The sequence below is a fragment of the Microtus oregoni genome, unplaced genomic scaffold (assembly GCF_018167655.1).
Source record: "Microtus oregoni isolate MIOR12 unplaced genomic scaffold, Mior012 000050F_ref0000143, whole genome shotgun sequence".
In the NCBI taxonomy this organism is placed as follows: domain Eukaryota; kingdom Metazoa; phylum Chordata; class Mammalia; order Rodentia; family Cricetidae; genus Microtus; species Microtus oregoni.
Genome location: NW_024543256.1, coordinates 8750754 through 8778379, shown reverse-complemented (window position 1 = coordinate 8778379; position 27626 = coordinate 8750754). Strand labels below are relative to the sequence as shown.

At 44.5% G+C, this 27626-nt stretch overlaps 2 protein-coding genes across 2 annotated transcripts in view; both read left to right on the top strand.

Moving 5' to 3' along the window:
- The window catches only part of LOC121437155 (tyrosine-protein kinase BTK-like), a 49775-nt gene extending 29401 nt beyond the window's left edge, over positions 1 to 20374 (top strand). Inside the window, exons 6-19 of the mRNA XM_041637000.1 lie at positions 1174 to 1302; positions 1708 to 1775; positions 4023 to 4210; positions 4600 to 4662; positions 5798 to 5852; positions 6722 to 6801; positions 6977 to 7104; positions 8590 to 8664; positions 9550 to 9721; positions 10061 to 10277; positions 12525 to 12589; positions 16007 to 16125; positions 17013 to 17170; positions 19944 to 20374. Of these exons, the coding sequence (XP_041492934.1) occupies positions 1174 to 1302; positions 1708 to 1775; positions 4023 to 4210; positions 4600 to 4662; positions 5798 to 5852; positions 6722 to 6801; positions 6977 to 7104; positions 8590 to 8664; positions 9550 to 9721; positions 10061 to 10277; positions 12525 to 12589; positions 16007 to 16125; positions 17013 to 17170; positions 19944 to 20015 (1589 nt within the window). The 3' untranslated portion in view covers positions 20016 to 20374. The remainder of the gene's footprint in view (positions 1 to 1173; positions 1303 to 1707; positions 1776 to 4022; positions 4211 to 4599; positions 4663 to 5797; positions 5853 to 6721; positions 6802 to 6976; positions 7105 to 8589; positions 8665 to 9549; positions 9722 to 10060; positions 10278 to 12524; positions 12590 to 16006; positions 16126 to 17012; positions 17171 to 19943) is intronic.
- Positions 20375 to 21159: 785 nt separating this feature from the next.
- LOC121437201 (mitochondrial import inner membrane translocase subunit Tim8 A-like) lies at positions 21160 to 24805 on the top strand. Its single transcript, XM_041637055.1, has 2 exons — positions 21160 to 21329; positions 23927 to 24805. Exons 1-2 carry the CDS (start codon positions 21198 to 21200, stop codon positions 24086 to 24088), a joined length of 294 nt encoding a protein of 97 aa, XP_041492989.1. The 5' UTR covers positions 21160 to 21197; the 3' UTR covers positions 24089 to 24805.
- The last annotated feature ends 2821 nt before the right edge of the window (positions 24806 to 27626 follow it).

The following is a 27626-nucleotide window of genomic DNA, read 5'->3' as shown; positions in this document are numbered from 1 at the left end:
ACAATAATTGCACATACCTGTAAACCACTATTTGCCAATTACTTTGATTTCTAGAAGAGTTTTAGAGCCTGCCTACCAGCCCTGTAAGGGAAATGGAACTGCATGTGTATTTTGGCAATAAGAAGATTATATATATATAATTATTTATGTATATAATTATCTTTATATATATTTATACACACACTCATATATATATATGAGTGTATATACTTGTCTTACTCAGTGGCCAAGGAAGAGTGGAATTTTGTGGGGTTTTTTGGTTTATATGTGTGTTTGGTTTCTCCTAAAGGCAGACACACAATTTCTCTCAAGCTCAGTTCTGGTGACTATTCTATCTATGCACACAGAAAACCAAATGCTGCAAGTTCTCCCTAAGGCAGGTGTCCCTAAAATATGACTTAGGATCCAAGCAGAGTAGCTCACACCTGGAACCTCAAGATAAGAGAGACTGAGGCAGTAGTCGTTCATTTTAAGTATAAGGCTATCCCAGGATACATAGTGAATTCCAGGCCAACCTGGGCTGTACAGTGAGACTCTATCTCAACAAACAATAACAAAGATGACTCAGAAATTGGGAGCCAGGAAATCGGTATAGTAAAATATGGAATGAGTTAGACCTAGGCTCATGTATTTCCCTCTTCTGAAAAACAAACATCATAGTTAACAACTGCCTGGTACAATAATTATAATGACTACTGGGAAAACACGCATATCTTTGTCATTGGGTTCTGGAGGCATCCGCCAGTTTTATTGTGTTGTGGTTGGAGAATACTCATTATGACAGGCCACTGAAGGTAACTGTGGCTATGTAGTGGTGGTGTAGCCTTTAATTCTAGCACTGGGGAGGCAGCTACAGGTGAATCTCAGTGGGTTCCAGACCAGCCTGGTTTACAGAGGGAGTTCCAGGACAGCCAAGGCTACACAGAGAAACCCTGTCTTGAAAAACCAAAAAAAAGAAGACAAGTGTACAGGACATAATTCAAATCAGTGCGAACAGGCAGGCCAGGCTACCCCTGTGAACCAGTCTGGCTCCTTGCTGTCTGTGTCCTTCAGGGTGGTTAAGGAGAGAGAGGAGTTGTTTGATGATCAACACTTACCTCTGGCAAAGAGGATACAGGCAGATGGCATATTCTCTGGCCTATTCTGTGTGATCTCTCTTCTCTTTCGCAACAGTAATCCGCTACAATAGTGACCTGGTACAGAAATACCACCCTTGCTTCTGGATTGATGGACAGTATCTCTGCTGCTCTCAGACAGCCAAAAATGCCATGGGCTGCCAAATTTTGGAGAACAGGAATGGAAGTAAGATATCTGATCGATACAACTCCTCTCCTGTGTGTGTGCACAGGCGTGCGTGCATGCGCGTGCGTGTGTGTGTATGTGTGTGTGTGTTGCCTGGAATGGAACCCAAGGCTTCAGACAACTGTGTCCCCACTCTGATTTCTCCTTCCTTTGAGATTATTTCCATCACAGTCTCAAGGGCCTGTCAAATTCAAGGACATGGCACAAATTTGCACATTTTGACTGCTGGGGGTGTTAGTTAATGTGGGCTGAAATTCAGCTGGTGTTATTCTAAGATGAGTGGCTGAGCACCCAGAATCTCATTTTGTCTTGCCAGATGCGATGTATACAGCAACAAATCCAAACCCGTCTCTGGGCCCTCCTCTAAAATGCATCTTATAGTGCCACTGGCTTCTTGTTTTACAGGCTTAAAACCTGGGAGTTCTCATCGAAAAACGAAAAAGCCTCTTCCCCCTACTCCAGAGGAAGATCAGGTATAATGGGAAGTTACATACAGCTGTAAGCTAAATGTAAACTTGTCACCAGGCATGGTGGCCCATACTTTAAATCCCAGCACTCAGGAGGCAGAGGCAGGAGAATCTCCGAACTGAGTCTAGCCTGCTCTATAGAGCGAGTTCCAGAACAGCCAGGACTACACAGGGAAGCCCTGTTTCAAAAAACAAAACAACAGAAAACTGTTGTGAATTGCTGACCACACATTAGAGTCTTAGACTTGCCTGGAACTTGGAAGTGCCCATTGCTGTTGACACTGAGCAAAAGGGTTTGCCCAGCTACTTAGACTTCCTCTTCGATGAGGTCTATCACATAGCTCTTGGAAGCTATTTAATGTATTTAGTCTCAATTTTTTGAGACACAGTAATTTGAAAGAAAATGGCCCCTATAGGCTCCTAGGGAGTGGCACTATTAGGAGGTGTGGCCTTGCTATAATAGGTGTGGCTTTGTTGGAGAAACTGTGTTACTAGAGGGTGGGATTTGAACACTGTATACATAATAAATACATCTTAAAGATTTAGATGTTCAAACCAGGCCTAGTGGCGCAGTCCCTTCCTACTGCCTTTGGATCTGGATGTAGAGCCCTCTCAGCTCCTTCTCCAGCACCATGTGTGCCTGTAACCACCATGCTTCCTGCCGTGACGATAATGAACTAAACCTCTGAAACTGTAAGCCAGCCCCAGTTAAAGATTTTCCTTTATAAGAATTGCCGTGGTCATGGTATCTCTTCACATCAATAGAACTCTAACTAGGATAAGACAGCGTCTCCCTATTTAGCCCTGGCTACCCTGGAACTCATCCTGTAGACAGGCTGACCTCAAACTCACAGAGATCTGCCTGCCTCTGCCTCCAGAGGGCTGGGATTAAAGTCATGCCCCACCATGCCCAACTTATTTCTTTTAGTTAAAAGTGTTTTCAAACATACAGTAACGTTAAAGACTTTAGCACTTGGGCTGGAGAGATGACTCAGCAGTTAAGAACACTGGCTGTTCTCCCAGAGGTCCTGAGTTGATTTCCCAACAAGCACATGGTTACTCATAACCATCTGTAATGTGATCTGGCGCCCTCTTCTGGCATGCAGGCAGAACACTGTATACATAATAAATCTTAAAAGAATTTATCACTGAACATTTTTAGATTCTACCACTGCCATTTTCCATTTGTTTCTCTCTTGCTTTCTCCTTTGCATTTTGAGATAGAGATAGAGTCTCACTATGTAATCCAAGGTGGCCTCAATCTTTCTTTCTTTTCCTTTTTTGGGGTGGAGTAGAGGGGGAGGACATGGTCTTAGGTAGCCAAAACTGGTCTCAAACTAATATCTAGTTTCAGGTGGTCTTTAACTACTAATCTTTCTATGTCCTCATGCCAAGTGCTGCCATATGTGGTATCATGTTTGACTGACCTCAAACTCTTAATCCCCCTGCCTCTGACTCCAGAGTGCTTTGGGGTGCTGTTGAGATGGCTTGTCGGGTAAAGACGTCTTCCACTGTGTCTGACAACCCAAGTTTGATCCTTGGGATACACGTGGTTAAAGAAAAATTGTACTCTGGCTTCCACATGTTCACTGTGGCACACTTGCATGAATACACACACACACACACACACACACACACGGTGGGGGAAGAAATATCAGTTAAAAAGCTTGATTTGGGGCTCCATTTGACTTTAGGTTTTATCATGATCATTTTGCAAAGAAGGAACCTGAGGTTCTGAATCAGTTAGTGGATCAGTGTATCAAGTAGGTTTCCTGGTCGCAGATAGAGAATGCTAATGTTTGGGTCCCGCAAGCAGAAAATGTGATGTAGTTGGTCTGTTAAAAACTTTCTGGAAGCCGGGCGGTGGTGGCGCACGCCTTTAATCCCAGCACTTGGGAGGCAGAGGCAGGCGGATCTCTGTGAGTTCGAGACCAGCCTGGTCTACAACTAGTTCCAGGACAGGCTCCAAAACCAGAGAGAAACCCTGTCTCGAAAAAGAAAAAAAAAACTTTCTGGAGATAGGAGTGTTGAAACACTCCCTAGGTGATCTTCACGTGGACTGCAGCTGGGAACACCTGCTTGGGGCTTACTTAAAACGTCATGGAATGAAAGTTGACTAAGATATTCATTGTGCCTGATGTGAGTTAGAGTGGTTTCTTCCTCCTGTAATCCAGAGAGTTAGAAAGGAGGAGAAGAAAATGTCTGATGACTAGCCAACCTTCTCCCCTTCTACTTTTCCTCCTAACTGCACAGATCTTGAAAAAGCCACTCCCCCCTGAGCCAACAGCAGCACCAGTAGCCACAAGTGAACTGAAAAAGGTCGTGGCCCTCTATGATTATATGCCAATGAATGCAAATGACTTGCAATTGCTAAAGGGCGAGGAGTACATTATCCTGGAGGAAAGCAGCCAAACATGGTGGCGAGCGCGGGATAAAAATGGGTGAGTGTGTGCAGCCACTCCTGAGCCTTTGCCTGCCTGCTCCACCTGCACACAAAATGCTGCGAATAGAATTCTCCTGTGCTGTGTCTGGACCAGAGCGTATTCTTCTCACAACACAATGAGTTCACTCTCCCTTCAAGTATTTCCCAGTGTACAGCTCTAATGCAGCACCTGTCACCTTTAAGAACATCTGTAGTGATGCACACAGTGCAATGCCAAAGTTCAGAAGCTCCACCCTTTACTAGCTTAACTATGTATCAGCGATATAGTCTTCTTTAAGGGTTATATTTATATCTCTGAGATTTGGTTTGAACTCAGGGAAGTGGGTACAGGAGTCTGTCTACTTGAGGGTAAAGAAGCACTGCGTGACCATATTGTCTCCTCTACAGGCAGGAAGGCTACATCCCTAATAACTATGTCACTGAAGCAGAAGACTCCATAGAGATGTATGAGTGAGTATGCCTAGGTTCTCAGCGCATGGACTTGCAGGAAACGGCACAGTGCATGCTTTTTATACATTAAAATAACTCATTTATTTTTATTTCACGTGCATTGGTGTTTTGCCTGCACATATGTCTGTGTGAGGATACTGGGTGAGGATCCTCTGGAATGGGAGTTACAGACAGTGATGAGTTGCAATGTGAGTGCTGGGAATTGAACCCAGGTCCTCTGGAAAACAAGCCAGTTCTCTTAACTGCTGAGCCGTCTCTCTAGTTCCCAGTATATACTTTTTTATACTTTTTTGTTTTTCAAGACAAGGTTTTTTTTTTCTGTGTAGGCCTGGCTGTTCTGTAGACCAGGCTGGACTTGAACTCACAGAGATCTGCCTGCCTCGAGTGTTGGGAATAATACGCACACACACACACACACACACACACATATACTTATACATAATACTATATAATATATATTAATGTATATATATATTAATGTATATATATTCCTATGGGAATAATACACACACACATATATACTTATACATAATACTACATAATATATATTAATGTATATATATACTTTTAATGAGTTTTGTTTATTTAAAGATTGATGTCAAAATTAGTACCAACTCAGTCAAATGATGCCACCATGCAAAGTTAGTGTCTATATTTTGTTAGGATGCTCACCCGCAAATCCCTATCCCTATGAATGCTGGAAAGTTTTTTCATTCTCCCAAATACAGAAGAATCTCGCTCATACTCCCAAATACAGAAGAATCTCACTCATACTCCATAATACAGAAGAATCTCACTCAAGGCACTGAAACTCTCACAGGAAAGATTTACAAGCATAAAAACCCCAAAAGCGAACTGGTGGCCTTTTTTTCCTACACCATTGAAGTGGATTGTCCTTGAGAGAGTCATTCCTAATACTTATAAATGCTGCTACTTGCTTGCCCTCCACATCAGTTCTCGGGGTCAGCTTGAGCTTTGAAAGACCTAAGAGTTTGCTGTGTGGATTATACTGATAGATACTTGATAGTGTTGGAATGAAATGATGGGATCATAGTACCAGCAAGACCTGAGGATTCTCTCACTTTCAAGGCACTAGACATGGCCTAGCAGCCAATCGAGTATTCCCTTTTCACAGGTGGTATTCCAAGCACATGACTCGGAGTCAGGCTGAGCAACTGCTAAAGCAAGAGGTGAGTGCGGGCCACAAGTAAAAGGCATTTTCCGTACACAGTAAATACAAGCCAAGGATTGGGTCCCCATTCAACTGGGATCTCAGTTCTACCTTTTAATTCATTAAAAGCAAGGAGCTCCACAACCTCTCCAGCAAAGGCTATCATTGGTGTTTTTTATTTTAGCCATTCTGACAGGTGTAAGATGGTATCTTAAAGTTGTCTTGATTTGCATTTCCCTGATCGCTAAGGAAGTTGAGCATGACCTTAAGTGTCTTTTGGCCATTTGAACTTCTTCTGTTGAGAATTCTCTGTTCAGCTCCGTGCCCCATTTTATAATTGGGTTGATTAGCATTTTACAGTCTAGTTTCTTGAGTTCTTTATATATTTTGGAGATCAGACCTTTGTCAGTTGCAAGGCCAGCTGGCCTGGGTCTGAAAAAGCCTGGGATAAAACCGGACTCGCTGAACATAGCGGACAATGAGGACTACTGAGAACTCAAGAACAATGGCAATGGGTTTTTGATCCTACTGCATGTACTAGCTTTGTGGGAGCCTAGGCAGTTTGGATGCTCACCTTACTAGACCTGGATGGAGGTGGGTGGTCCTTGGACTTCCCACAGGGCAGGGAACCCTGATTGCTCTTTGGGCTGATGAGGGAGGGGGACTTGATTGGGGGAGGGGGAGGGAAATGGGAGGCAGTGGCAGGTAAGAGACAGAAAGCTTTAATAAATAAATTTCAAAAAAATAAATAAATAAAAGCAAGGAGCTTGTGTCTCCAACCTGGACCTTGAGGGGAAAATCAGGGGCATTTCTCCTGTGTTTGGGCAGGCAGGATGCAGGCATAAGCACAAATTTCTCTTATGGTGAACTGCTTTCTCGTTGTTTCAGGGAAAAGAAGGTGGTTTCATTGTCAGAGACTCCAGCAAAGCTGGAAAATACACCGTGTCTGTATTTGCTAAATCCACTGGGTAAGTGTTACTGTTCCAATGTCATGAGGACAAAGGACAAGGGTAGCCTCTCAACACTTCCTGATGGTTTGCCTCTCTCACCTCATCGGCCTTAAACTCAAAAGGCACCCCACTTCACTCTCTGGGTTCTCCCGTATCTGGTCCTCAAGTTGATGACTAAATATTGTTTATTCAGGGACCCACAAGGGGTGATACGCCATTACGTTGTGTGTTCAACACCGCAGAGCCAGTATTACCTGGCTGAGAAACACCTTTTCAGCACCATCCCGGAGCTCATTAACTACCATCAGCATAACTCTGCAGGTGAGTGCCCAAGACAGAGGGATGGAGGAAGTGTGGTCACACAGTGTAGTTAGGAAAGCTAATCCCTGGGATGCTGGCTAGGGTACCAGTTAAGATGGAATCATACCTCGCATCCAATGGAATGATTTTTCTTTTAATGTAGTGCCAGAAAATCGAACTCGCCATTCTAGGCAAGTGTTCTATCACTGAGCGATTTTCCCAGTCTTGTTTGTTTTTATATTTTTTTCTTTTGGTTTTCAAGACTGGGTTTCTCTATGTAGCCCTGGCTGTCCGTTTGCTTTGCAGACCAGGCTGGCCTCGAACTTAGAGAGCTGCCTCTCTGTCTCTGCTTCCCAGTGCTGGGATTAAAGGCTTGTACCACTATGTCCAGCTTTACATTTTTATATTTTTCCAAGGCTCTCTCTATGTTATTCAGGCTGACCTGGAACCTTAATCTGTAGCTCAGGCCATCCTTGAATTCATGCTTCTCCCGCCTCAGTTTCCTGAGTTGGGATTACAGGCCTGCACACCAGGACTGGCAAGACTACTTCTCTCCCTCCTCATTCTTAACATATTTTCATTATTTAGTGTGTGTGTGTGTGTGTGTGTGTGTGTGTGTGTGTGTGTGTGTATGGTTATGTGTATATGAGAGAAGGTGCCTGTGGAGACCAGAGACACTGGATCCCCTGGAACTATAGTTATGTGTATTCCGGGGCCTGCATTCAGTTTCTCTATAAGAACAGAATGTGCCGGGCGATGGTGGCACACACCTTTTATCCCAGCACTCACGAGGCAGAGGCAGGCGGATCTCTGTGAGTTCGAGTCCAGCCTGGTCTACAGAGCTAGTTCCAGGACAGGCTCTAAAGCCACAGAGAAACCCTGTTTCGAAAAACAAAACAAAACAAAAAACAAACAAACAATAACAACAAAAAGAACAGAATGTGCTCTTACCACTGAGCCACTTCTCCAGGCCATGACTAGCTTCTTATTTGCGGCTAAGGACACATAATGGAGAGCCTAATGACGAATAAGTCAGCAAGTGTTCACTAGCAATTACTCATGTTTCTGCCATGTTTGAGAAAGCAGGATGTGAACTAAGCCCAGGCTGGCAAGTGGGGATACATTCAGTCATTCAGTAAGAAGGATATTTCTTTCTGTCTTTTTTTTCTTTCACATTTTATTTTGAGATAAGGTCTTGCTATCTTGTCATGTAGCCCAGGATGGCCTCAAACGCACAGTAATCCTTCTGCCTCAGTCTCCAGACTGATGAAATTACAGGTGCGAGCCATCATACCCAACAATAAGGAATATATTTCAGTTATCATTTTCCTTTTTTTTTGTCCTCAAAAACTTTTTTGAAGAAAGAAACCTTCAGAAGACAATGTGGGTTATTTGAGATCTTGGATTCAAAATTACTTAGAAAGATTCATGCTGGAATTGTGAGAATTTAAGATGATGAGCACGGGATTCCTATTCCCTATGCTGACACTGTAACTTCTTTTTCAGGACTCATATCGAGGCTGAAATATCCCGTGTCTAAACAAAACAAGAATGCACCGTCCACTGCAGGCCTGGGCTATGGTAACGGCTTCTTTCTGTTGAGTTGGGCGGACTGGCAGTTACAAGAATTGCCTCAGTAGACCTTGTCTTCTGGAATGTTCTTAAGATATACTGCTCTGATAGCTGGGTGGTGGTGGCACACGCCTTTCATCCCAGCACTCAGGAGACAGAGGCCGACAGAGCTCTGTGAGTTTGAGGCCAGCTTGGTCTAGAGAGTGAGTTCCAGGACAGCCAGACATCCACAGAGAAACCTTGTCTAGAAAAAAAGAAAGAAAACCAAACCAAACCAAAACAAAAAATGATATACTGTTCTGTGCCAGCTGTCTCTAGATATTTAACAATTTTCTCCCTCTGGTGGTTTCTTCTGGAACTGCAAAAGCAGCTTCAGGAAAGGATTTATTGTTGATGGTTTACCTTTTTACCTTTATTTATTTGTGTGTGTACACACAAATGTGCATTAGCACACAGATATAGGTCAGAGGATAACCTGTAGTTGTTTCTCTCCTTCCAACATATGGGTTCAGGGGATCGAACTCAGGTTTTCAAGTTTGGTGGAAAACACCTTTACCTACAGGGCCGTCTCACCAGCTCTATTTTAGTATGTAAAATAATTTCAACATCATTCATAAGTTTATTAACTGTCATAATTAGCCTAATCATAACTGATTTTGGAAGATTGTTTGGTTTACCTTCTTGCCTTTTGGCCATTTTGTACCTAAAACCCCCAGATTTCTCCAACCAGTAATCCCCTCCCCTTGAGAGTTACCTGAGTAAAGAAAGGTAGATTAGTACTCCTGAGAATTCACCCTTTACTGTTTTTCCTATTTGTTCCCTAATTGGGAATCTTATATAGTAGTATAGGCAATATATAGATCCTAAAGAATCACAACAAGACTTTATTGGTAGGATCATGGGAAATCGATCCAAAGGACTTGACCTTCTTGAAGGAGCTTGGAACCGGACAATTTGGTGTAGTGAAATATGGGAAATGGAGGGGCCAATATGACGTGGCCATCAAGATCATCAGAGAAGGCTCCATGTCTGAGGATGAATTCATTGAAGAAGCCAAAGTCATGATGTGAGTTACATATTAAATTCAACTCTCCGTCCAGTTGTAGAAGGAATCTAGAAACCATAAAGACCGCACACTGTGGCCTAATATTACTTACAGTGACAGGAACTGAGGTTTGTTATGAGGGACCTTTGGTGGGTTACCTTAAAGAGCTCCAGAGGTGCTGGGCGCTGGTGGCACACACCTTAATCCCAGCACTCGGGAGGCATAGACAGGCTGACCTCTGTGAGTTCGAGTGCTATCTTACTGGATGTTCTATGCTAGGCCAACCCCTTCCCTCCCCTTCCTTTTTATAACTGGTCTGCAGGGGCAAAATGGAGGACTAGCTCCCTGTCTCTCTTGTAGTAATCTTTTCCATGAGAAGCTGGTGCAGTTGTATGGAGTCTGCACCAAACAGCGCCCCATCTTCATCATCACTGAGTACATGGCTAACGGCTGTCTCTTGAACTACCTGCGGGAGATGCGCCACCGCTTCCAGACTCAGCAGCTGCTGGAGATGTGCAAAGACGTCTGTGAAGCAATGGAGTACTTGGAGTCGAAGCAGTTCCTTCACCAAGACCTGGTGGGACCTCAGAAGGACTGGGGTGGGGAGCAGTATGTGGGACGAGCATTGGAAGATATAGCATACAATGTTGCGGGGGGTTGCGAGTCCCAAGGTTTAGATTTTCTCTAGAAAACATCACAGATTCAGTGTACATCTGGCCCAGTGTTGAGCCCATCAGTTGTCTCCAGCCTCAGTTTCTACAGGCTTGCCACTTACCCTGAGTCTCTGTTACCTGTGAGGAAACACTACCCATTCTAGACCTGGAAGAGAAGAGCAGTCCTGTGTCGCCCACTAGGGCCACTCCTGGTACAAGGGCTACCATTCGGTTACAGCAGAGTCACAGAGAGGACCCATGGATACATTCTGATCCACCTTTTCTTTTCTTTCTATTTTATTCTATTTTTGAGACAGGGTTACATGTAGACCAGGCTGGCTTTGCACTTCTGATCTTTCTCTACTCCCGAGTGCTAGGATTCTAGGTGGACATCACCACACCTGGTCTATGCAGTACTGGCAACTGAACTCAGGGCTTTGCTAGTCAAGCGTTCTACCAACTGACCACATCTCCAGTTCTTTCATGGTTTTATATGATTTATTTATTATTTTTATTTTATTTTTTGTTGTTTCGAGAAAGGGTTTCTCAGTGTAACAGTCCTGGCTGTTCTGTAACTTGCTTTGTGGACCAGGCTAGCCTCAAACTCCCAGAGATCTCCCTGCCTCTGCATCCCAAGTGCTGGGATTAAAGGCGTGCACCACCACCACCAGGCCCTTTTTATGATTTATTTATTTATTATGTATACAGTGTTATGCCTGTGACCAGAAGAGGGCACCAGATATCATTATAGATGACTGCAGGTCACCATGTGGTTGCTGGGAATTGAACTCAGGACCTCTGGAAGAGCTGCCAGTGTTCTTAACCTCTGAGCCATCTCTCCAGCCCTCTCTTGTGGTTATTAAAATCTTTTTATTTTATTTATTTATATTTATATTTATTTATTTATTATGTATACAATATTCTGTCTGTGTGTATGTCTGCAGACCAGAAAAGGGCACCAGACCTCATTACAAATGGTTGCGAGCCATCATGTGGTTGTCGGGAATTGAACTCAGGACCTTTGGAAGAGCACGCAATGCTCTTAACCACTGAGCCATCTCTCCAGCCCTAAACTCTTTTTATTATACTTAACATATTATAATACTTAAAGAGGCATATTCTACATTTAAAAAACAGTGCACTTTGTAGTTTTTCTTGAACATCTAGACCATCTGAGAAGGCAGGACCCACAATCCCACTGTCTGTGCTAAGAGTCACCTTGAGTTGGGTTGCAGCTGTCGCCTTCATGCCAGGCCTGTGTGCTCCTGCACTCTCTGCCCACTCCACTGCACTCTGCTTGCCTGTTTAGCCCCTGCAGGCATCAGTCTGTACCTCTGTTTCTTTCAGCCAGATGGAGACTCAGATTCCTCTAGTCTCCCTTCCAGAAGACAAAAGACGCTTGCCCAGCGTTCCTTCTGAATTCTCTTATTGGTTCAATGAAGCGGAGTGGTCCACATGAATGAAACTGTTCAGCATGCTTAGTTTAGGAATGCAGAGCGGGTTGCTCTCCATGTCATGAGAAAGCAGCAGAATTTCTCAGGCTCAGCCCAAGTAGGCTGCCTCACCCTCATAACTTCAGCACTTTCGAGACTGAAACAGGAAGTGTCCCATGAGTTTGAGGCCAGCCTGAGCTACGTAGTGAGGTCTGGTTCAGCCTGCAGTACAGGTTAAGACCCTCTTGCTAAAAAACAAACAAAAACCTCAAAATTAAGGGCATGGGAGATATTTTTGTTGGTAAAGTGCCTTCAAGGTAAGAAAAGAGCCAAGTTCAGATCCCTAGCACCCCTGTAAAAGCCCGGTGTGGCAACCCACATCTGTAATTCCACCACTAGGGATTTGGTCAGAGAGACAGATGGCCTCAAGCGTGTTGGCCAGCCTAGCCCAACCAGTGAGCTCTAGGTTCAGTGACCCTGTGATCAAGGAAGACACCTGACCTCAACCTCTGGCTTCCACATGCACACACATACATGTATATGTATGACTACACACATACACACACACACACACACACACACACACACACACACCTCAGTAGCATCAAATAACTCCTTTAGGTGGGAGGTGCCTTTAGCTGAAGTCCATCAGTCTTCCCAGTTTCATTTTGCTGGTAGGCAGAAGCATCATGTCTTTAACCTGGGGCCAAGGGCTCACTGGTATCTCTTGTACTGCAGGCGGCTCGAAACTGTTTGGTAAACGATCAAGGAGTTGTGAAAGTATCCGACTTTGGCCTGTCTAGGTGAGTGTGTCTTTTTCATCTTCCTGTTTATTGTTTCTTTTGGAAAAACAATTGTGCTGTGTAGTCCATGGTGGCCTCAAACTCATCAGTATGCTATCTTGCCACTTCTCTGCTGCTGGGATTACAGGCATTGCTACCACACCTGACTTTTTCATCCACTTTAAATGCAAAAACAACACACAGCAAACAAGGGCACATTATAATTTTCAATCTCTTTGTTTTGTTTTTTTGTTTTTGTGTTTTGAGACATGGTCTCTCTATGAAGGTCTAGCCGCCCTGGAGCTCACTATATAGAGCAGGTAGAATTGAAGGCATGCACCATCATGCATGGGCTTTCTGTTCTCATTATACTGTCTTCTAATAGCTGCATATTCTGAATTATTTAGTTCACTCCTTTCTTTCTCTCTCTCTCCCTCTTTCTTTCTTTCTTTCTTTCTTTTTCTTTGGTTATATTTCTTATCTTTTTAGTTTTTCTCTAAGACTAGCCCAGACTAGTCTGGAACTCACTGGGCAGCTCAGGCCGGTCTGGAACTCACTGGGCAGCCCTGGCTGGTCTGGAACTCACTGCAGCCCTGGCTGGTCTGAAACACACTGGGCAGCCCAGGCTTGTCTGGAACTCACTGGGCAGCCCAGGCTGGTCTGGACCTCCCTGCAGCCCTGGCTGGTCTGGAACTCACTGCAGCCCAGGCCCGTCTGGAACTCACTGGGCAGCCCATGCTGATCTGGAACTCACAGCAGCCCTGGCTGGTCTGGATTTCACTGTAGCCCAGGCCGGTCTGGAACTCACTGGGCAGCCCAGGCTGGTCTGGAACTCACTGCAGCCCTGGATGGTCTGGAATTCACTGCAGCACAGGCTGGTCTGGAACTCACAGCAGCCCTGGCTGGTACACTGCAGCCCAGGCCGGTCTGGAACTCACTGGGCAGCCCAGGCTGGTCTGGAACTCATTGCAGCCCAGGCTGGTCTGGAACTCACTGGGCAGCCCAGGCTTGTCTGGAACTCACAGCAGCCCTGGCTGGTCTGGAACACACTGGGCAGCCCAGGCCGGTCTGGAACTCACTGGGCAGCCCAGGCCGGTCTGGAACTCACTGGGCAGCCCAGGCCGGTCTGGAACTCACTGGGCAGCCCAGGCCGGTCTGGAACTCACAGCAGCCCAGGCTGGTCTGGAACTCACTGGGCAGCCCAGGCTGGTCTGGAACTCACTGGGCAGCCTAGGCTTGTCTGGAACTCACTGGGCAGCCCAAGCTGGTCTGGAACTCACAGCAGCCCTGGCTGGTCTGGAACTCACTGGGCAGCCCAGGCCGGTCTGGAACTCACTGGGCAGCCCAGGCCTGTCTGGAACTCACTGGGCAGCCCAGGCCAGTCTGGAACTCACTGGGCAGCCCAGGCTGGTCTGGAACTTACAGCAGCCCAGGCCAGTCTGGAACTCACTGGGCAGCCCAGGCTGGTCTGAAACTTACAGCTGTCCTCCCACATTACCCTCTGTTAGTGTCTTTTATCAAAGATGTATTTATTCATGTATTTTATATATATGAGTCCTCTGTCTTCGTGCATACCAGAAGAAGGAATCTGATCCTACTACAGATGGTTGTAAGGCAGCATATAGTTCCTGGGAATTGAACTCAGAATCTCTGGAGGAGCAGTCAATCACTGAGCCATCTTTCCAGCCCCCTCCTTTAGTGTCTTGCCTCATGAGGGAGACCCTGCAAATATCCAGGCAGGGAAGAGAACTCTCGAAGAGATGAAATTGAAACCCAGTGCAGCATGACTTGGTTAACCTGTATCAGACTTTGGGAAGTCTGATGCCAGGCGGTTCACTGTTAGCATATTTCAAAACACAGCACAATTTGGGGAAAGATTTCCAGGCAACAGTTGGTCCATTCTAGGTGCACGATAAAGTTTATGGTGTGACTGCATGGGAACTCTTACATCACTGGGCAGTGCTCACACACACTCTTAATCCCAGCTCTCAGGAGGCAGAGGCAGGCAGATGTCTGAGTTCGAGACCAGCCTTCTACAGAGTTCCAGGACAGCCAGGGCTACACAGATAAACCCTACCTTGAATTCTCCCTGCCCCACCAAAGAAAGACTTACACAGTACGTGTGACCATGAGGGTGGGTTCCTAGCTAAAAGGCCTAGAATCTAGTGTGGTCCCTGGTAGCATAGAGGTCAGCAGAGCATAAAGTGTGTGCGACCTCTCCCCTAAGGATGGGTAATGGTCTAGGAGGGAGGAGTCTGGGATAACCATTCTGGGGAATTGGGGTGAGGTCTGCCTCCACAGATAACAAAGTCACCAGTTGTTAAAATCCACTCCCAGCTTTCCCGGTAGGAAAGCAGGTATTTTATCCCCTCCACTGGAGAAGAGCCCCTGTGTGTTGAACATTCCAGTTTTCCCTAGTGATCTATGGGTGCAAGGACCTCTGTGCCTCCACCAGACTCAACCTCTGCAGTCCTGGGATTCCAGGCATGCGCCACCAGCCCAGCTTCATCCTTTCCTTTATTGTTGTAACCCTTTTCCCTTTCCTCAGTTTCCTCTGCATCCTCCCTCCCTCTTCATCTCTCTATTTCCTAGGTATCTTGTCCTGTTATTAAATCTGCTGACTTTCTTCCATGACTCCTTTCTTGGTCTAACCATGATTGCCTACTGCAGGATGAAAGAAAAGGGGAAGAAGAAATGCAGAAAAAAGGAAAAAGGTGGAGTGGAAAAAAGGAAAGAAGTCCTTATTAGTTTTTGTTGTTGTTGTTGTTTATTCTTTGTAACCCCTGTGGATCAGGAAAGCTAAATCAGAAGTCAATATGGAAGCTGAGCCTGATGGTGCAGGCCTGGAATCCCAGCTCCTCTGCAGGCTCAAGCCGTGTCATGACTGAAAGTTCAAGTGGCTGAAGATGTGGCTCAGTGGATAAGAACCCTGGCTGCTTGTGGCTCACAATTAGCCAGGTGGTGGTGGTGGCGCACACCTTTAATCCCAGCACTCTGGAGGCAGGGGCAGAGGTTCTGTGAGTTCAAAGTCAGCCTGATCTACAGAGTGAGTTCCAGGGCAGCCAAGGCTACACTGTGAAGCCTGTGTCAAAAAAAAAAAAGTTCAAGGCCAGCTTGGGTAATTTAGTGAGACACTGTCTCAATTTTTTGAAAATACAAAAAAGGGCCAGAAGTGTATATCACTATAGGGTATTCTCCTAGCATATGCAAGGCTCTGGGTTCAACCACATAGAAGGCAAATCAATACTTTCCTAAAGAAAAAGAAATAAAAACGGAGGTTTTATTAAAAGTAATATTTGGAGAATGCCATGGCTGGCTAGCAGAAACTTTCAAGAAAGACTGTAAATGTTTGTGTAGCTGTTTGCACGTGCTGAGAAGACTCAGGCACACTTCAAGCTGTCTAAATCTTCACGGCCACAAATCTCGAATCCCTTGCAGGTATGTCCTAGATGATGAATACACCAGCTCGGTAGGCTCCAAATTTCCGGTCCGGTGGTCTCCACCAGAAGTGCTTATGTATAGCAAGTTCAGCAGCAAATCTGATGTTTGGGCTTTTGGTAAGTAGATATGAACATATTGGTCAAGGTGAGGAGATGGCTCAGTGGGCAAACCAAATTGCTTCTCATGTAAGCTTTGCAACCTGACTTCAGATCCCCATAACCCACATAAAACCTGGAAGCAATAATGAGCATAGGCTTCTGTAATCCCAGTATGCCCTTAGCAGCAGAGAGGCAGAGACCAGAGAATCACAAGTAGCGCATGGGCCACACAGCCTGTAGAATCTACCAGAAAAACGGCAAGGGAGACCTGTCTCTAACAAGAAGGAAGGTGTGGATCAACACCCAAGGTTGTTATCTGACTTCCACTGTATGCTGTGATGTACATGGGCATGCATGTACACACATGCACGTACACACACACACACACACACACACACACATACATACTGGAGGGCGGGGAGAAGAGAGAATATAGATTATATAGCTCAGAAAAGAACATAACAGGACAGTACAAATTTGCACTCTTGTCATCATTCATCTGATCCTTGGGTGCCTCTTATGTGTCAGGAGCCATGGGGGTTTCTGAGGACAACCACAGCAAACTGGACATAATCTGTGTTTTCTTACAACTTACAGTATATCCCGGAAAACAAACCATTCATTATTCAAAGGCTTCTGAATACTGATTATGTACCAGGCACCCTGCCAGACCCTGAAGCCACCAACACAAACAAGTCCCAGTCTCTCTTCTAGAGTGACTAATAATCTAGCATAGTGCAACTCCCCATAGCTGGAGTGCAGCCGGCACCATGGCAGATGTCTGAAAAGATGCAAAATTCACAGAGGAGGAAATCAACTTATTCTAATCTTTAGGGTTCATCCAGAAGGATTAGGGCCCAAATATTCCAACAAGACTGAATACACTTCTCCTTTTTATCTCCTAGGGGTTTTGATGTGGGAAATTTACTCCCTGGGGAAGATGCCGTATGAGAGATTTACTAACAGTGAGACAGCAGAACATATTGCTCAAGGCTTACGCCTCTACCGGCCTCATCTGGCATCAGAAAGGGTATATACCATCATGTACAGTTGCTGGCATGAGGTAAGTGTTGTAGTGTCCCCGCTTAAACTCTTCCCTTAATGTCTCAGTTAGCTGGCCAGTCTCCTCTCTCCATGGTCACTTGTCGCCTGGGTACAGACGTAGCTCCACACGCTTTCTCGCTCTGCCCTGTGTCCTAGTCTTCTGATGGCTTCTCTGTGCCTACTCTAAACCTCGCTAGAGTATCATGAGCAGACCACACCCTAATACCTATATCAGCTTTAAGAGCAGGAAGTTTGTAGGACCATGCCATCTCCCAAAAGGCACTCAGGTGAGACAGTGGGGGTTACAGTTTCTATAATCATCATCTGGGCCTCACCTAGGAGTTTTGACCCTTCTTCTACTTTACTAGCTGCCGACCTTTTCTGGTTGAGGATCTAAGTGAGACATTTAAAACCCTGTCTCAGAGTTGGAGAGATGGCTCAGCTGTTAAAAGCACTGACTGTTCTTCCAGAGGACCCAGGTTCAATTCCCAGCACCGACATGGCAGCTCACAACTGTCTGAAAACGCAGTTCCACGAGATAAATAAATAAACCAATGCACATAAAATTAAGTTAAATAAATCATTAAAAAAACCCTGTCTCTCAGAAGGAACAACCTAAAATAGCTTTTGTTTGTCTGCTTTGATTTTTGGGTTTTGATTCTAAAATATTTTTAATATTATTTTACATGTATGTGTGTCTTGCTTGTATGTATGTCTATGTACCACATTCATGCCTGGTACCCATAGAAGCCAGAGGAGGGCATCAGATGTCCTGGAACTGGAGTTATGGACAGTTGGGAGCCACCATGTAGGTGCTGGGAATCAAGCTTGGGTCCACTGGAAGAGCACTCGGTGCTCTAAATGCCTGTGACAACTTTCTAGGTCATTTTAAAAAAATGATATCTTATAGATTTGGAGGCGGTGCACTTGTAGTATTTTAGAAATAAGGATCAGGTTTCACTATTCTAAAAATGCTTTGCTGGGGTTGGGGAATGTGCCTCAATTGGTAGAGTGTTTACTTAGCATGAATGAAGCTTTCCTTTGGTCTCCAGCACCTCACAAGCCAGGTGTGTGGTTCAGAGGTTTGTTTGAGACAAGGTCTCGAATTGTCAGGCTGGCCTCAGATTCATTATGTAGCCAAGGTTGACTTTCAACTTCTGGTTCTCCTGCCTCTACCATCCAGACACTGAGGTCACAGGCATATACTTTTTTATGCCGTACTCCTAAGGATTTTTTAAAGATTTTTTTTTTTTGAGATTGAGTCTCTCTACATAGCCCTGGCTGTCCTGGAACTCACTATGTAGACCAGACCATTCTTGAACTCACAGAGATCCACCTATCTTTTCCTCCCAAGTGTCAGGATTAAAGGCATGTGCCACCATGTCCAGCCTCTTAAGGCATTTTCAAAAACAGAAATTACTGGGCTTCTTTTCCAGAAAGTCTGCCTAAGTACATCTGCGGTGGAACTCATCGAGGCTTTTGTGTTTCCCGGAACTTCTGATACTTGTCTATTTCTGAAAACCACGATTTGAATACTAAGAAATTGATGACCCTTTGGTTCTGACAGACTGAAGCCATTCTGTCATGAATCCTTCCTGAATTATCAAACACTTCCAGGCAAGAAGGTTAAAGTAGTCCCAACACTCAGGAATCTGAGGGTGAAAGGTTTTCCATGATTTTAGGCTAGCCTGGGCTATATATTGCCTTCTAGGGCAACCTGAGATATAGAGTGACATCCTATCTCAAAATAAACAACAAAAACTAAAACAAATTTTCTTTTTTAAAAAAGACCAAATCTTAACCAGGTGTGGTGGCACATGCCTTTAATCCCAGCACTTGGGAGGCAGAGCTAAATGGATCTCTGTGAGTTCGAGGCCAACTTGGTCTCTTTCCAGTGTTTAATCTGACCATGGATCTCCAAAAGAGCTGTAATCTTAAAGTCAGACTAACAAAAGCCCTTGGCTGTTCAGGGTCCATTTCAGGCCTTTGCAAAGTTAAATCTTTTGTCCGTTTAGCTTGGCGATGACAGGAAGTACATTTGGAAACTAAACATTTTCCTTGCCTGTAGGAATTCTGTTCTGCCAACCAGTGAAGTATACTCAACAGCCATCTTCATTCCAAGCTCTGAAATAATGAGATAGTGTGTATAAATTTGCAATGAATGTGTCCACAGTTTTGATCAGTGGTGGTGGGTGGTGCACCCCTTTAATCCAAGCTCTCAGGAGACAGAGGCAGGAGGATCCCTGTGAGTTTGAGGTCAACTTGAGCTACAGAGTGAGTTCCAGGACTACACAGAAAAACCCTGTCTTGAAAACAAGCAAATAAAGAGCAATCCTAGAACTGTTTGTATAACAACCAGGTGGAAGTGGGGATGGGAAGTCTATGTCTGATTTCTGGAAAGAGATGCAAGGGATGGGTTGGAGAGATGCCTCAGTGGTTAAGAGCACTGGCTGCTCTTTCAGAGGACCCAGGTTTAATTCCCAGCACCCACATGGCAACTCAAACTGTCTATAACTCCAGTTCCAAGGGATCTGACACTTTCACACAGACATACGTGCAGGCAAAACACCAATGCACATAAAAGTAAATTATGAAAAATAACTTGAGATGAAAAGCATACAAGCACATTTTGGAAACCTGCTTTTTTATTTTTCTGCTTTTCGTGGTAGCAAGAAGGTATACAGTTAGGTATTTAGGATATGCTTAATCAGCTTCATGCTTTGTGATTAATACGGGTTCCTTGGGGATTCTGGATTCTACACTGTAACACTATCTGTTTTCTTTGGTTTTAGAAAGCAGATGAACGTCCTAGTTTCAAAGTTCTCTTGAGTAACATTCTAGATGTCATGGATGAAGAATCCTGAACTGGCTGATAAGCTTCGTGGATCTCCTCCTCTCTCCTTCAAGCCCTAATTCCACTTTTTCTGAGGGTTCCCAGGCTCCCGGGCTCTAGCCTTCCATGCTCCTACTGAATGCATAAAGGCCCCTAGACATCTAGGAACACCTTTCTTCTTCCAGTCCCTGGCATAACGCTTCTGAGCAAAGGCCAAGGGATTTCTGTGCCTGGTATTGACCATAACTTCAAGACTCCTAACAGACTGGATTTGGGATGGGAACATTCTGGGGGAGGGAAAGATGTAAATAGCTCCACTAGTTGTCTAACAGCTTGTTGGGTAAGTGTTAAGAGTTTGAAGGCAGGACAGACTGGAATGGTGCCATTAAATGGGAGGGGTTGTTTTGATAAAATAAAATTACTAGAAAGAGTAAAGGTATCTCCTATTTTAATTCATTACACAGCCGCCCTGAAGCTCTCTGTTTGAGAATTGCAGAAAACCGTATTATTAGCGCGGCGTATTCCTAATCTAGAATTCGACACATTTCACTTCTCTCTCTTATTAAAGCTTGCCTCTTAATTGTAGACGAATGCACAAGCCTTCCTCCGTGCTTGGCACACAGTGGACATACGATTATCATTTGACCGAATCTTAGCGTTAGGGACAAACTCAGCCAGCGCCTCATTTCCCTACATCAAGACGAAAACCCCATCACAGAACTGGACCCAGGGGCCCAAGACAGCCAGTTAATTCGCAAAAGAGTTCTGCTGGGGGCAAAGCCAAGGCTGAGAAAGCGCGGGCCAATTTGGAAGAGGGTAGGGCGGAGTTTTAGGGCTGGCCCTTTGCTGGACCATGTGGTGTGAAGTAATTTCCTCCTTTCCTCTACACTGCTCTTTTCTTCTGGCTATCCGCTCCCATGGCGCTCCAGGCCACAGCTGAGCGCTGCGGTTGGGGTGTGGCGGGGAGCGGACCCTGCCCACTGAGCCAGCGCAGCGCGGTATCCCTCCAGGACCGGCCTGGCCGCGGGCTCCGCGCAGATGCAGTGCGCTCACAGGGCGGTTCCTGAGGCGGGACAGGGCGGGGCGGGGCGGGGCGGCGCGCACGCGGGAGGGCGTGGGGCGGGGGAGGTTGTGGTTCCGGTTCCATCACCCAGACACGTGAAGGTAGGCGAGTCGGTTCTGTGCTCGCTTCGGCCCGCGTGGTCGCCCCGGGATGGACTCCTCGTCGTCGTCTTCGGGCGCGGGTTTGGGTACCGTGGACCCGCAGTTGCAGCATTTCATCGAGGTGGAGACGCAGAAACAGCGCTTCCAGCAGCTGGTGCACCAGATGACGGAACTTTGTTGGGTGAGGATCCCTGGGCTCGGATCTGGACGCTGTGCCTACTTTTCCCTGTGTCCTTGCCCCACGGGTCTTGCTGGGTTGTAGGGAACTCCAGAGTGGGTGGTTCGGACTGCACTCTGGTTTCCTTAGGCCAGGTCTGAAGGGACCATGGTGACTACTTTGGGAGACCGTAGGTGCAAAGGGTTGGGAGTCAAGGGATTACACCGCTGTCCCACCCAGCACTCGGAGGTGTTAGAGGCACCTGAGGTTGAGGCAGTAATGCCGGCCACTAAGACTAATCAAAGCCCCAGTCCTGGAATTTTAGGGAGCCCGAATCCCAGAGAGTCCGTGACAGTTATTTCTGGACTCCTCGGGAATTTGCCTGGGTTACCCAGTCATAACCCCTCCTGATGAAAAGAAAAGCGGCTCTAGCTCATTAAGTATGAAAGCGGCATAATCTCTCCCAGCATACACATTTATTTGCCTTCACTGTGAGTTGTTGTGTAATACTAAGATTAAGGTCTGAAGGTTGAGAAATTGAATCGTCTCGGTGAGGGGACTTTGGCAGAGGGGCAGAAGGCATTCCTTTGTAGCTGAGATCAAAGCGTTCTGGTTGCCAAGGACAAGCACACTGCCCTCCTGTGATATAAAAACTTAAAGAATTTAGAGGCCAGGGAAATTCTTTGGAATTAGAGAGACTCTAAGTCTTGTGTATAAAGCATGAAGGAAATTTACTCTAAAAGCTTCTAACCATAATGCATTGATTTGCTTGGTCCTGTAAACTTATGTGTTGCTGGACTATGCTCTTTAGAAATACTGGATTAATTCTGGTTTGCCTTGGATCAGAGGGCTTCAATTCTTTGTTTTCTTTTTTTTTTTCTTGAGACAAGTTTTCATGTATTCCAAGCTAGTCTCATACTGAATGGATAGCTGAGAATAGCCGAAAATGACCTTCAAAATGGGCTTCCTGCCTCCTCCAGCTTTTTTTGCTTCGGTTTTTAAATTGTTTCTTTTAAGACTGGGCTTTGCTATTCACTCCTGGCTGGCCTGGAATTTATAGAGATCGCTCTGCTTCTGTCTCCTGGTTGGTAGAATTAAAGGTATTTGCCACCAAGATAGAGACAAGGTTTCTCTGTGTAACAGCATTGGCTGTCGTGGAACTCACTTTGTAGACCAGGCTGGCCTCGAACTCAGAGATCAAGTCTATGCCTCCCGAGTGCTGGGATTAAAGGCGTGCACCACTATGCCCAGCTTTTTCTTTTTTTAAAAAAAAGTCTCTGATGCCTTAGGTTTGGGTGGAAAGTGGTATGGTTAATAACTACTTTAAGAGTAATGAACCAGGAGAGGAGAATTCATTTTTCTTCAATAAATGATATAGTCCCTAAAGTTTCTCATGCTCCAGTAGAAGAACCTTATATGCTCTTGCAGGCAACCCAAAATCTAGTGGATCCTAAAGAAAGGGCATATAGTAGGAAGAGGACTTATTGGGAATGAGGAGTTGGGAAGTAGAGGGGGTTGAGAGGGTAATGGGGAAATATGGTCAAATTATATACATGAGTGTCATATGTATGAAATTGTCCATGTTTTTCTTTTTTATTTTCTTTTTTTTTTGAGACAGGGTTTCTCTGTAGCTTTGGAGTCTATCCTGGAACTAGCTCTGTAGACCATGCTAGCCTCGAACTCACAGAGTTCCACCTGCCTCTGCCTCCCGAGTACTGGGATTAAAGGCATGCACCACCACCGCCCATTGTCAGTGTTTTTTTTTTTTAATCTGTGAACTATAGGGCCTTTACAAAACTCCAGTTTTTCACTCCTCCCAAGGGGATTCAAGAGCCTTTGATGCGTGTTGGGTAGGTGGTACAGTCCCAGAACTTGGGAAGCAAAGATGAAAAACAAAGGATCTCAAGTTCCAGGCCAGCTTGGGACCCTGTCTCAAAAGACAAACTACTCTGTCTTAAATAAACAAGGCTAAAAAATGTTCATTCATAGATTTCCTTTGTTGATTGGTTTTAGGGCACCTAAGTGGTTTTTGTTGTTGTTTTATTTTTTCCAGATAGGGTTTCTCTGTGTAGCCCTGGCCGGCATCAAACTCAGAGATGTCTCTGCCTCCCAGCTGCTGAGATAAGGTGTGTGCTACCACCTGGAAAAGGTTATTTTGCTTGGCATTTTTCTCTGTTATATTCAAGATGTGCCATATTCTGGCTCCTTGACTTTTGAGCAAATACTGCCAGAGATTCCACTGGTAAAAATGAGGATGGAGAATGGTGTTTTCCATTGGCTTGTTGAAAAATGTAATAGAAGCTTGTGTCCAATTGGAAAGATGCCAAATGTGAAATTTTTTATATTCATTTTTTTTTGCTTAAAAAGTCATGGGCTTCATCATATCTGTTCTTTTCATGTGTTTTTCTTGCCTCCCTCACAATTTCTTTCCTCACAGTCTTTTTCTTAGTTACATCACACCTGTATAGATACATACTATGCGATTTTAAATCTAGGTGTCACAGGTAAGAGAAAAATTGGGGTCCAAATTAGCAAATAAGATAATTTAGATGAAATTATTTGGACAAGCAAAAGGCTTATTTGTAAGTGCCCTTTGTGATTCTGTGTCTTATTCTGAACAGGAGAAGTGCATGGATAAACCTGGGCCAAAGTTGGACAGTCGGGCTGAGGCCTGTTTTATGAACTGTGTTGAGTGCTTCATTGATACAAGCCAATTCATCTTAAATCGACTGGAACAGACCCAGAAGTCCAAGCCAGTCTTCTCAGAAAGCCTTTCTGACTGATCTCAGCATTACCTCTGTGGAAAAGTAGTTCAAGAAACGAAAAGCTGTTGATGGGATAACTGAAGAAATGGTTCTGGGAGGGGGGGGTTGGCTCCCAAGTTTCTTGGGACATCTTGTCACCTGAGATTGAACAAAGACCAATTTTTATGTATGGGAGTTGAGAGTCATGTGTATTTGGTTGTGTTTTTTAAAGCTAATCTGTGAAAATAATTGAGAGATAAATGAAATTACAAGATGCATTTTACTGTATATGGGACTCTGCTTTCTCAAGGTCCCTTAACTGCTTTATATAATTTTGATAGTGGAAGTGCTTTCTATAATTTGATAGTGGGACCACATAGGGTAACTCTAAATTTGTATGGATTAATTTCTGATTTTTTAAAGGAGCCCTTTGCATCAGAAAGAGCAGCAGTGAGGAAACAACCTGGCACTGTTAACCGCAAGCTTTCTTATAGTTCAAGTTTGACTATCGGAGCTGAAAGCAATTCTCTGGGTGTTCATACAATCCAGCCTTTTAGGTTGTCTTTCTCCCCATGCCGTGGTTTACTTCAATCCTGAATGTAAACACAATCTCAAGGTAGTGGCAGCCTGAGAATCCAGAGGGCTTTAGTTAGTTAAAAAGGACTCTAGCTCCTGAGTATAATTCTTACTACCAGACTGGCGCAGGAGGAAGTTAATTTACTCTGTATAGCAGGATACAGAATATTCACAGATGTGCCTAAAAATGATAACAATTTAGGCCAGTCAAAAATGAAACAGTTTCAGGTAGACCTGCATGCCTGACGTTAGTCATAAATTCATTAACTGCATTCTTTTGGTCACTGAAATAAAAGCTCTGCAAGATCAACTTGTGATGGAGAGGCTTTCTATTTTGGGTTTTTATCTGCAACTCAGATTTCATGTGGGCGCATTTCAAGACAGAAATGTAGTTAAGTCTCTTCTAGAGGTCCCTGAAGTTTTTGAGAAGAGAGTACTTTAAGATATGATTAGAAGAGGAAAATCTTAGCTAATACCTAGGGCCCTTAGAGTGAATTCCCCTCATAGACTGGAGTGTAGACTTAAAGGAAAACTGCTTAATACTAATCCATGAATCTGGGCAAATATATACCTCTAGCATTTCTTCATAGGCATAAAGATTTTGGTGTAATAAGCTCCATTAGGAAGCTGCATGGGACTGGAGAGATTGCTAGGTGGTTTAGAGAGCACATTGTGCTCTTTTTTTTAAAGATTTATTTATTGTGTATACAACATTCTGCCTCCATGAGAGCACAGACCAGAAGAGGGCGCCAGATCTCTTTACAGATGGCTGTGAGCCACCGTGTGGTTGCTGGGAATTGAACTCAGGACCTCTGGAGGAACAGCCAGTGCTCTTAACCTCTGAGCCATCTCTCCAGTGTGCGCTTGCAGAGGACTTGGGTTCAATTCTCATTACCCTTATGGTTCACAACCCTCCCCCAAGGCTGTCTTCTGACTTCTAGTGCACCAGTCACATATGCTACACATACAGACATCCAGGCAGGTCTTCATGCACATGAAAATAATTCTAAGAAGAAGTTGAAAAAAGAAAAAGTGCAATAAGGGTGATAGGAAATGTTTATGGAGCTTTATTATTTTCTAACAAATAGTTGAGACCTGAAAGAACCAAGTAAGCAAGCCTTATGAGTATCAGGGAGAATTCTGGGGAGAGCTAACAGTCCAGGTGCCTCGGGGTAGAAGCTATATGCCATGAGATAAAACTATAAAGTCCAGTAGGTTGAAACAAGCCATTGAGAAAGGTAAGACAGTTTGGGACCTTTTGGTTTTTACCTGGCATGATGGAAGCCATTTGACTTTTTTTTTTCCCGAGACAGGGTTTCTTTGTAGCTTTGGAGCCTGTCCTGAAACTAGTTCTTGTAGATCAGGCTAGCCTCGAACTCACAGAGATCCGCCTACCTCTGCTTCCCAATTGCTAGGATTAAAGGCGTGCGCCACCACCGCCCGGCGAGTGACTTTTTTTTTTTAACATGTTGGGTGTCATATAACTTTTTGCTTGGTGTAGTAGTGCTACTAAAAATAATGCCATTTTCATGTTGAGCAGAGTTCAAGCTCTCAGGTATCTGACACACATACCTTTTATATGTTAAAGTAAAACAAGTGGCATAGAGTGTTCTTTATTTTTATTTGCTCTTTGTTTTTCTATTTTTGTCTTTTGAGACAGAATTTCTCTTTGTCTTGGCTGTCCTGGAACTCACTAGATAGATCAGACTGGCCTCAAATTCAAAGAGATCCTCCTGCTTCTTCCTCCCAAGAGCTGGAATTAAAGACATGTACTATTATGCCTAGAATTATTCTCCATTCTTAAAATATTGTGTTATATCGTTATTCCTTCTGGTTTCTCACTTAGCAGTATTCTCATTGTATGTATGTACAAAGTTACATGTCTTCTCTTCCAATCTTACCACGTAATCAGTGAATACAATGAGGAAGGTTCTGCCAGCTGCATACATTATGCTTTGGCACCGTTGCTGAGTTAAGCACCACTAGATACAAGATAATGGGGAAGAAAAAGCATGACATATGCCCCTGCTTCTAGTAATTAGCTTCTAGTAATTATGAGCAACCACTGGGAGTTTGGCAGTCTCAGGAATGTGTTTTCACGCCTTGATTAAAAGTGGAATACTGTTAGTCCTGAAATTCCAAACCTTGATTTCAGATATGTTTACATTAGAAAACTCAAGACTGAACTGTAAAATAAAAGGCTTAACTTAGTAAATGTGACAGGAAAGTCTAAAATGAATCTTAGAAGTCTAATATGTAATAACAAAGGCCAGGCTGCTCTAATGTGGATGCTACTACCTACTTGGGAGCTGTGCTGTTGCCTTGTCTGCCCAGACACTGACTGGAGCCTGACCCATTGCCTTAGAGACCCTAAGTGTTCTGTCTAAAATCCAACTAATATTAGCAATGGTAGAAGGGAAACCAGGACTTCAAAATGAGAACAAGCACCTTTAGAAGGAGTTTGAAGTCTAAAATGTAACAAGTCAACCCATGGAAAGTCTTTACAGGAAACAATTGATAGCCCTTTCTTTAAACAAAACAAAAAATAAGAATCACAATACCAAACTTTCCTCTGATATACTACTGAAACAATCTTGGCCTAGGGAGCAGTTATTCTGGCACAGTTCCCTTAGAACTTCCTTCAGGCCTATGTTTATTGGCACATAATAGAATCAAAGGCTGGTGGAGCAATGTCTCATATTTTGCATCATTTGTCTATGTAGGCATACGGGTATTCAGACTAACCATCCCAAGTGTATGGGTTAGATAGTATTCAGCATGCATTCAGGTACTGAAAGCTTGGCCAGTGTGGTGGTAATGAAAGGGCTATTTAAGAACTGGGACCTTAAGGCTGGAGAGATGGCTCAGTGGTAAGAGCATTTGCTGCTCTTGAAGAGACCTTCCCAGGGTTCAGTTCCCAGCACCCACACCGTGATTTACAACTGTTTGTAACCCCAGCTCCAGGGGATCCAGCTCCTTCCTCTAGCCTTTGTGGGCACCA

Excerpts from the sequence above, each read along its gene's own strand:
- LOC121437201 (XM_041637055.1), top strand. The coding sequence starts at position 21,198 with ATGGACTCCTCGTCGTCGTCTTCGGGCGCGGGTTTGGGTACCGTGGAC. Across the intron at positions 21,330-23,926 it reads AGATGACGGAACTTTGTTGG|GAGAAGTGCATGGATAAACC; the intron begins GTGAGGATCCCT and ends TATTCTGAACAG.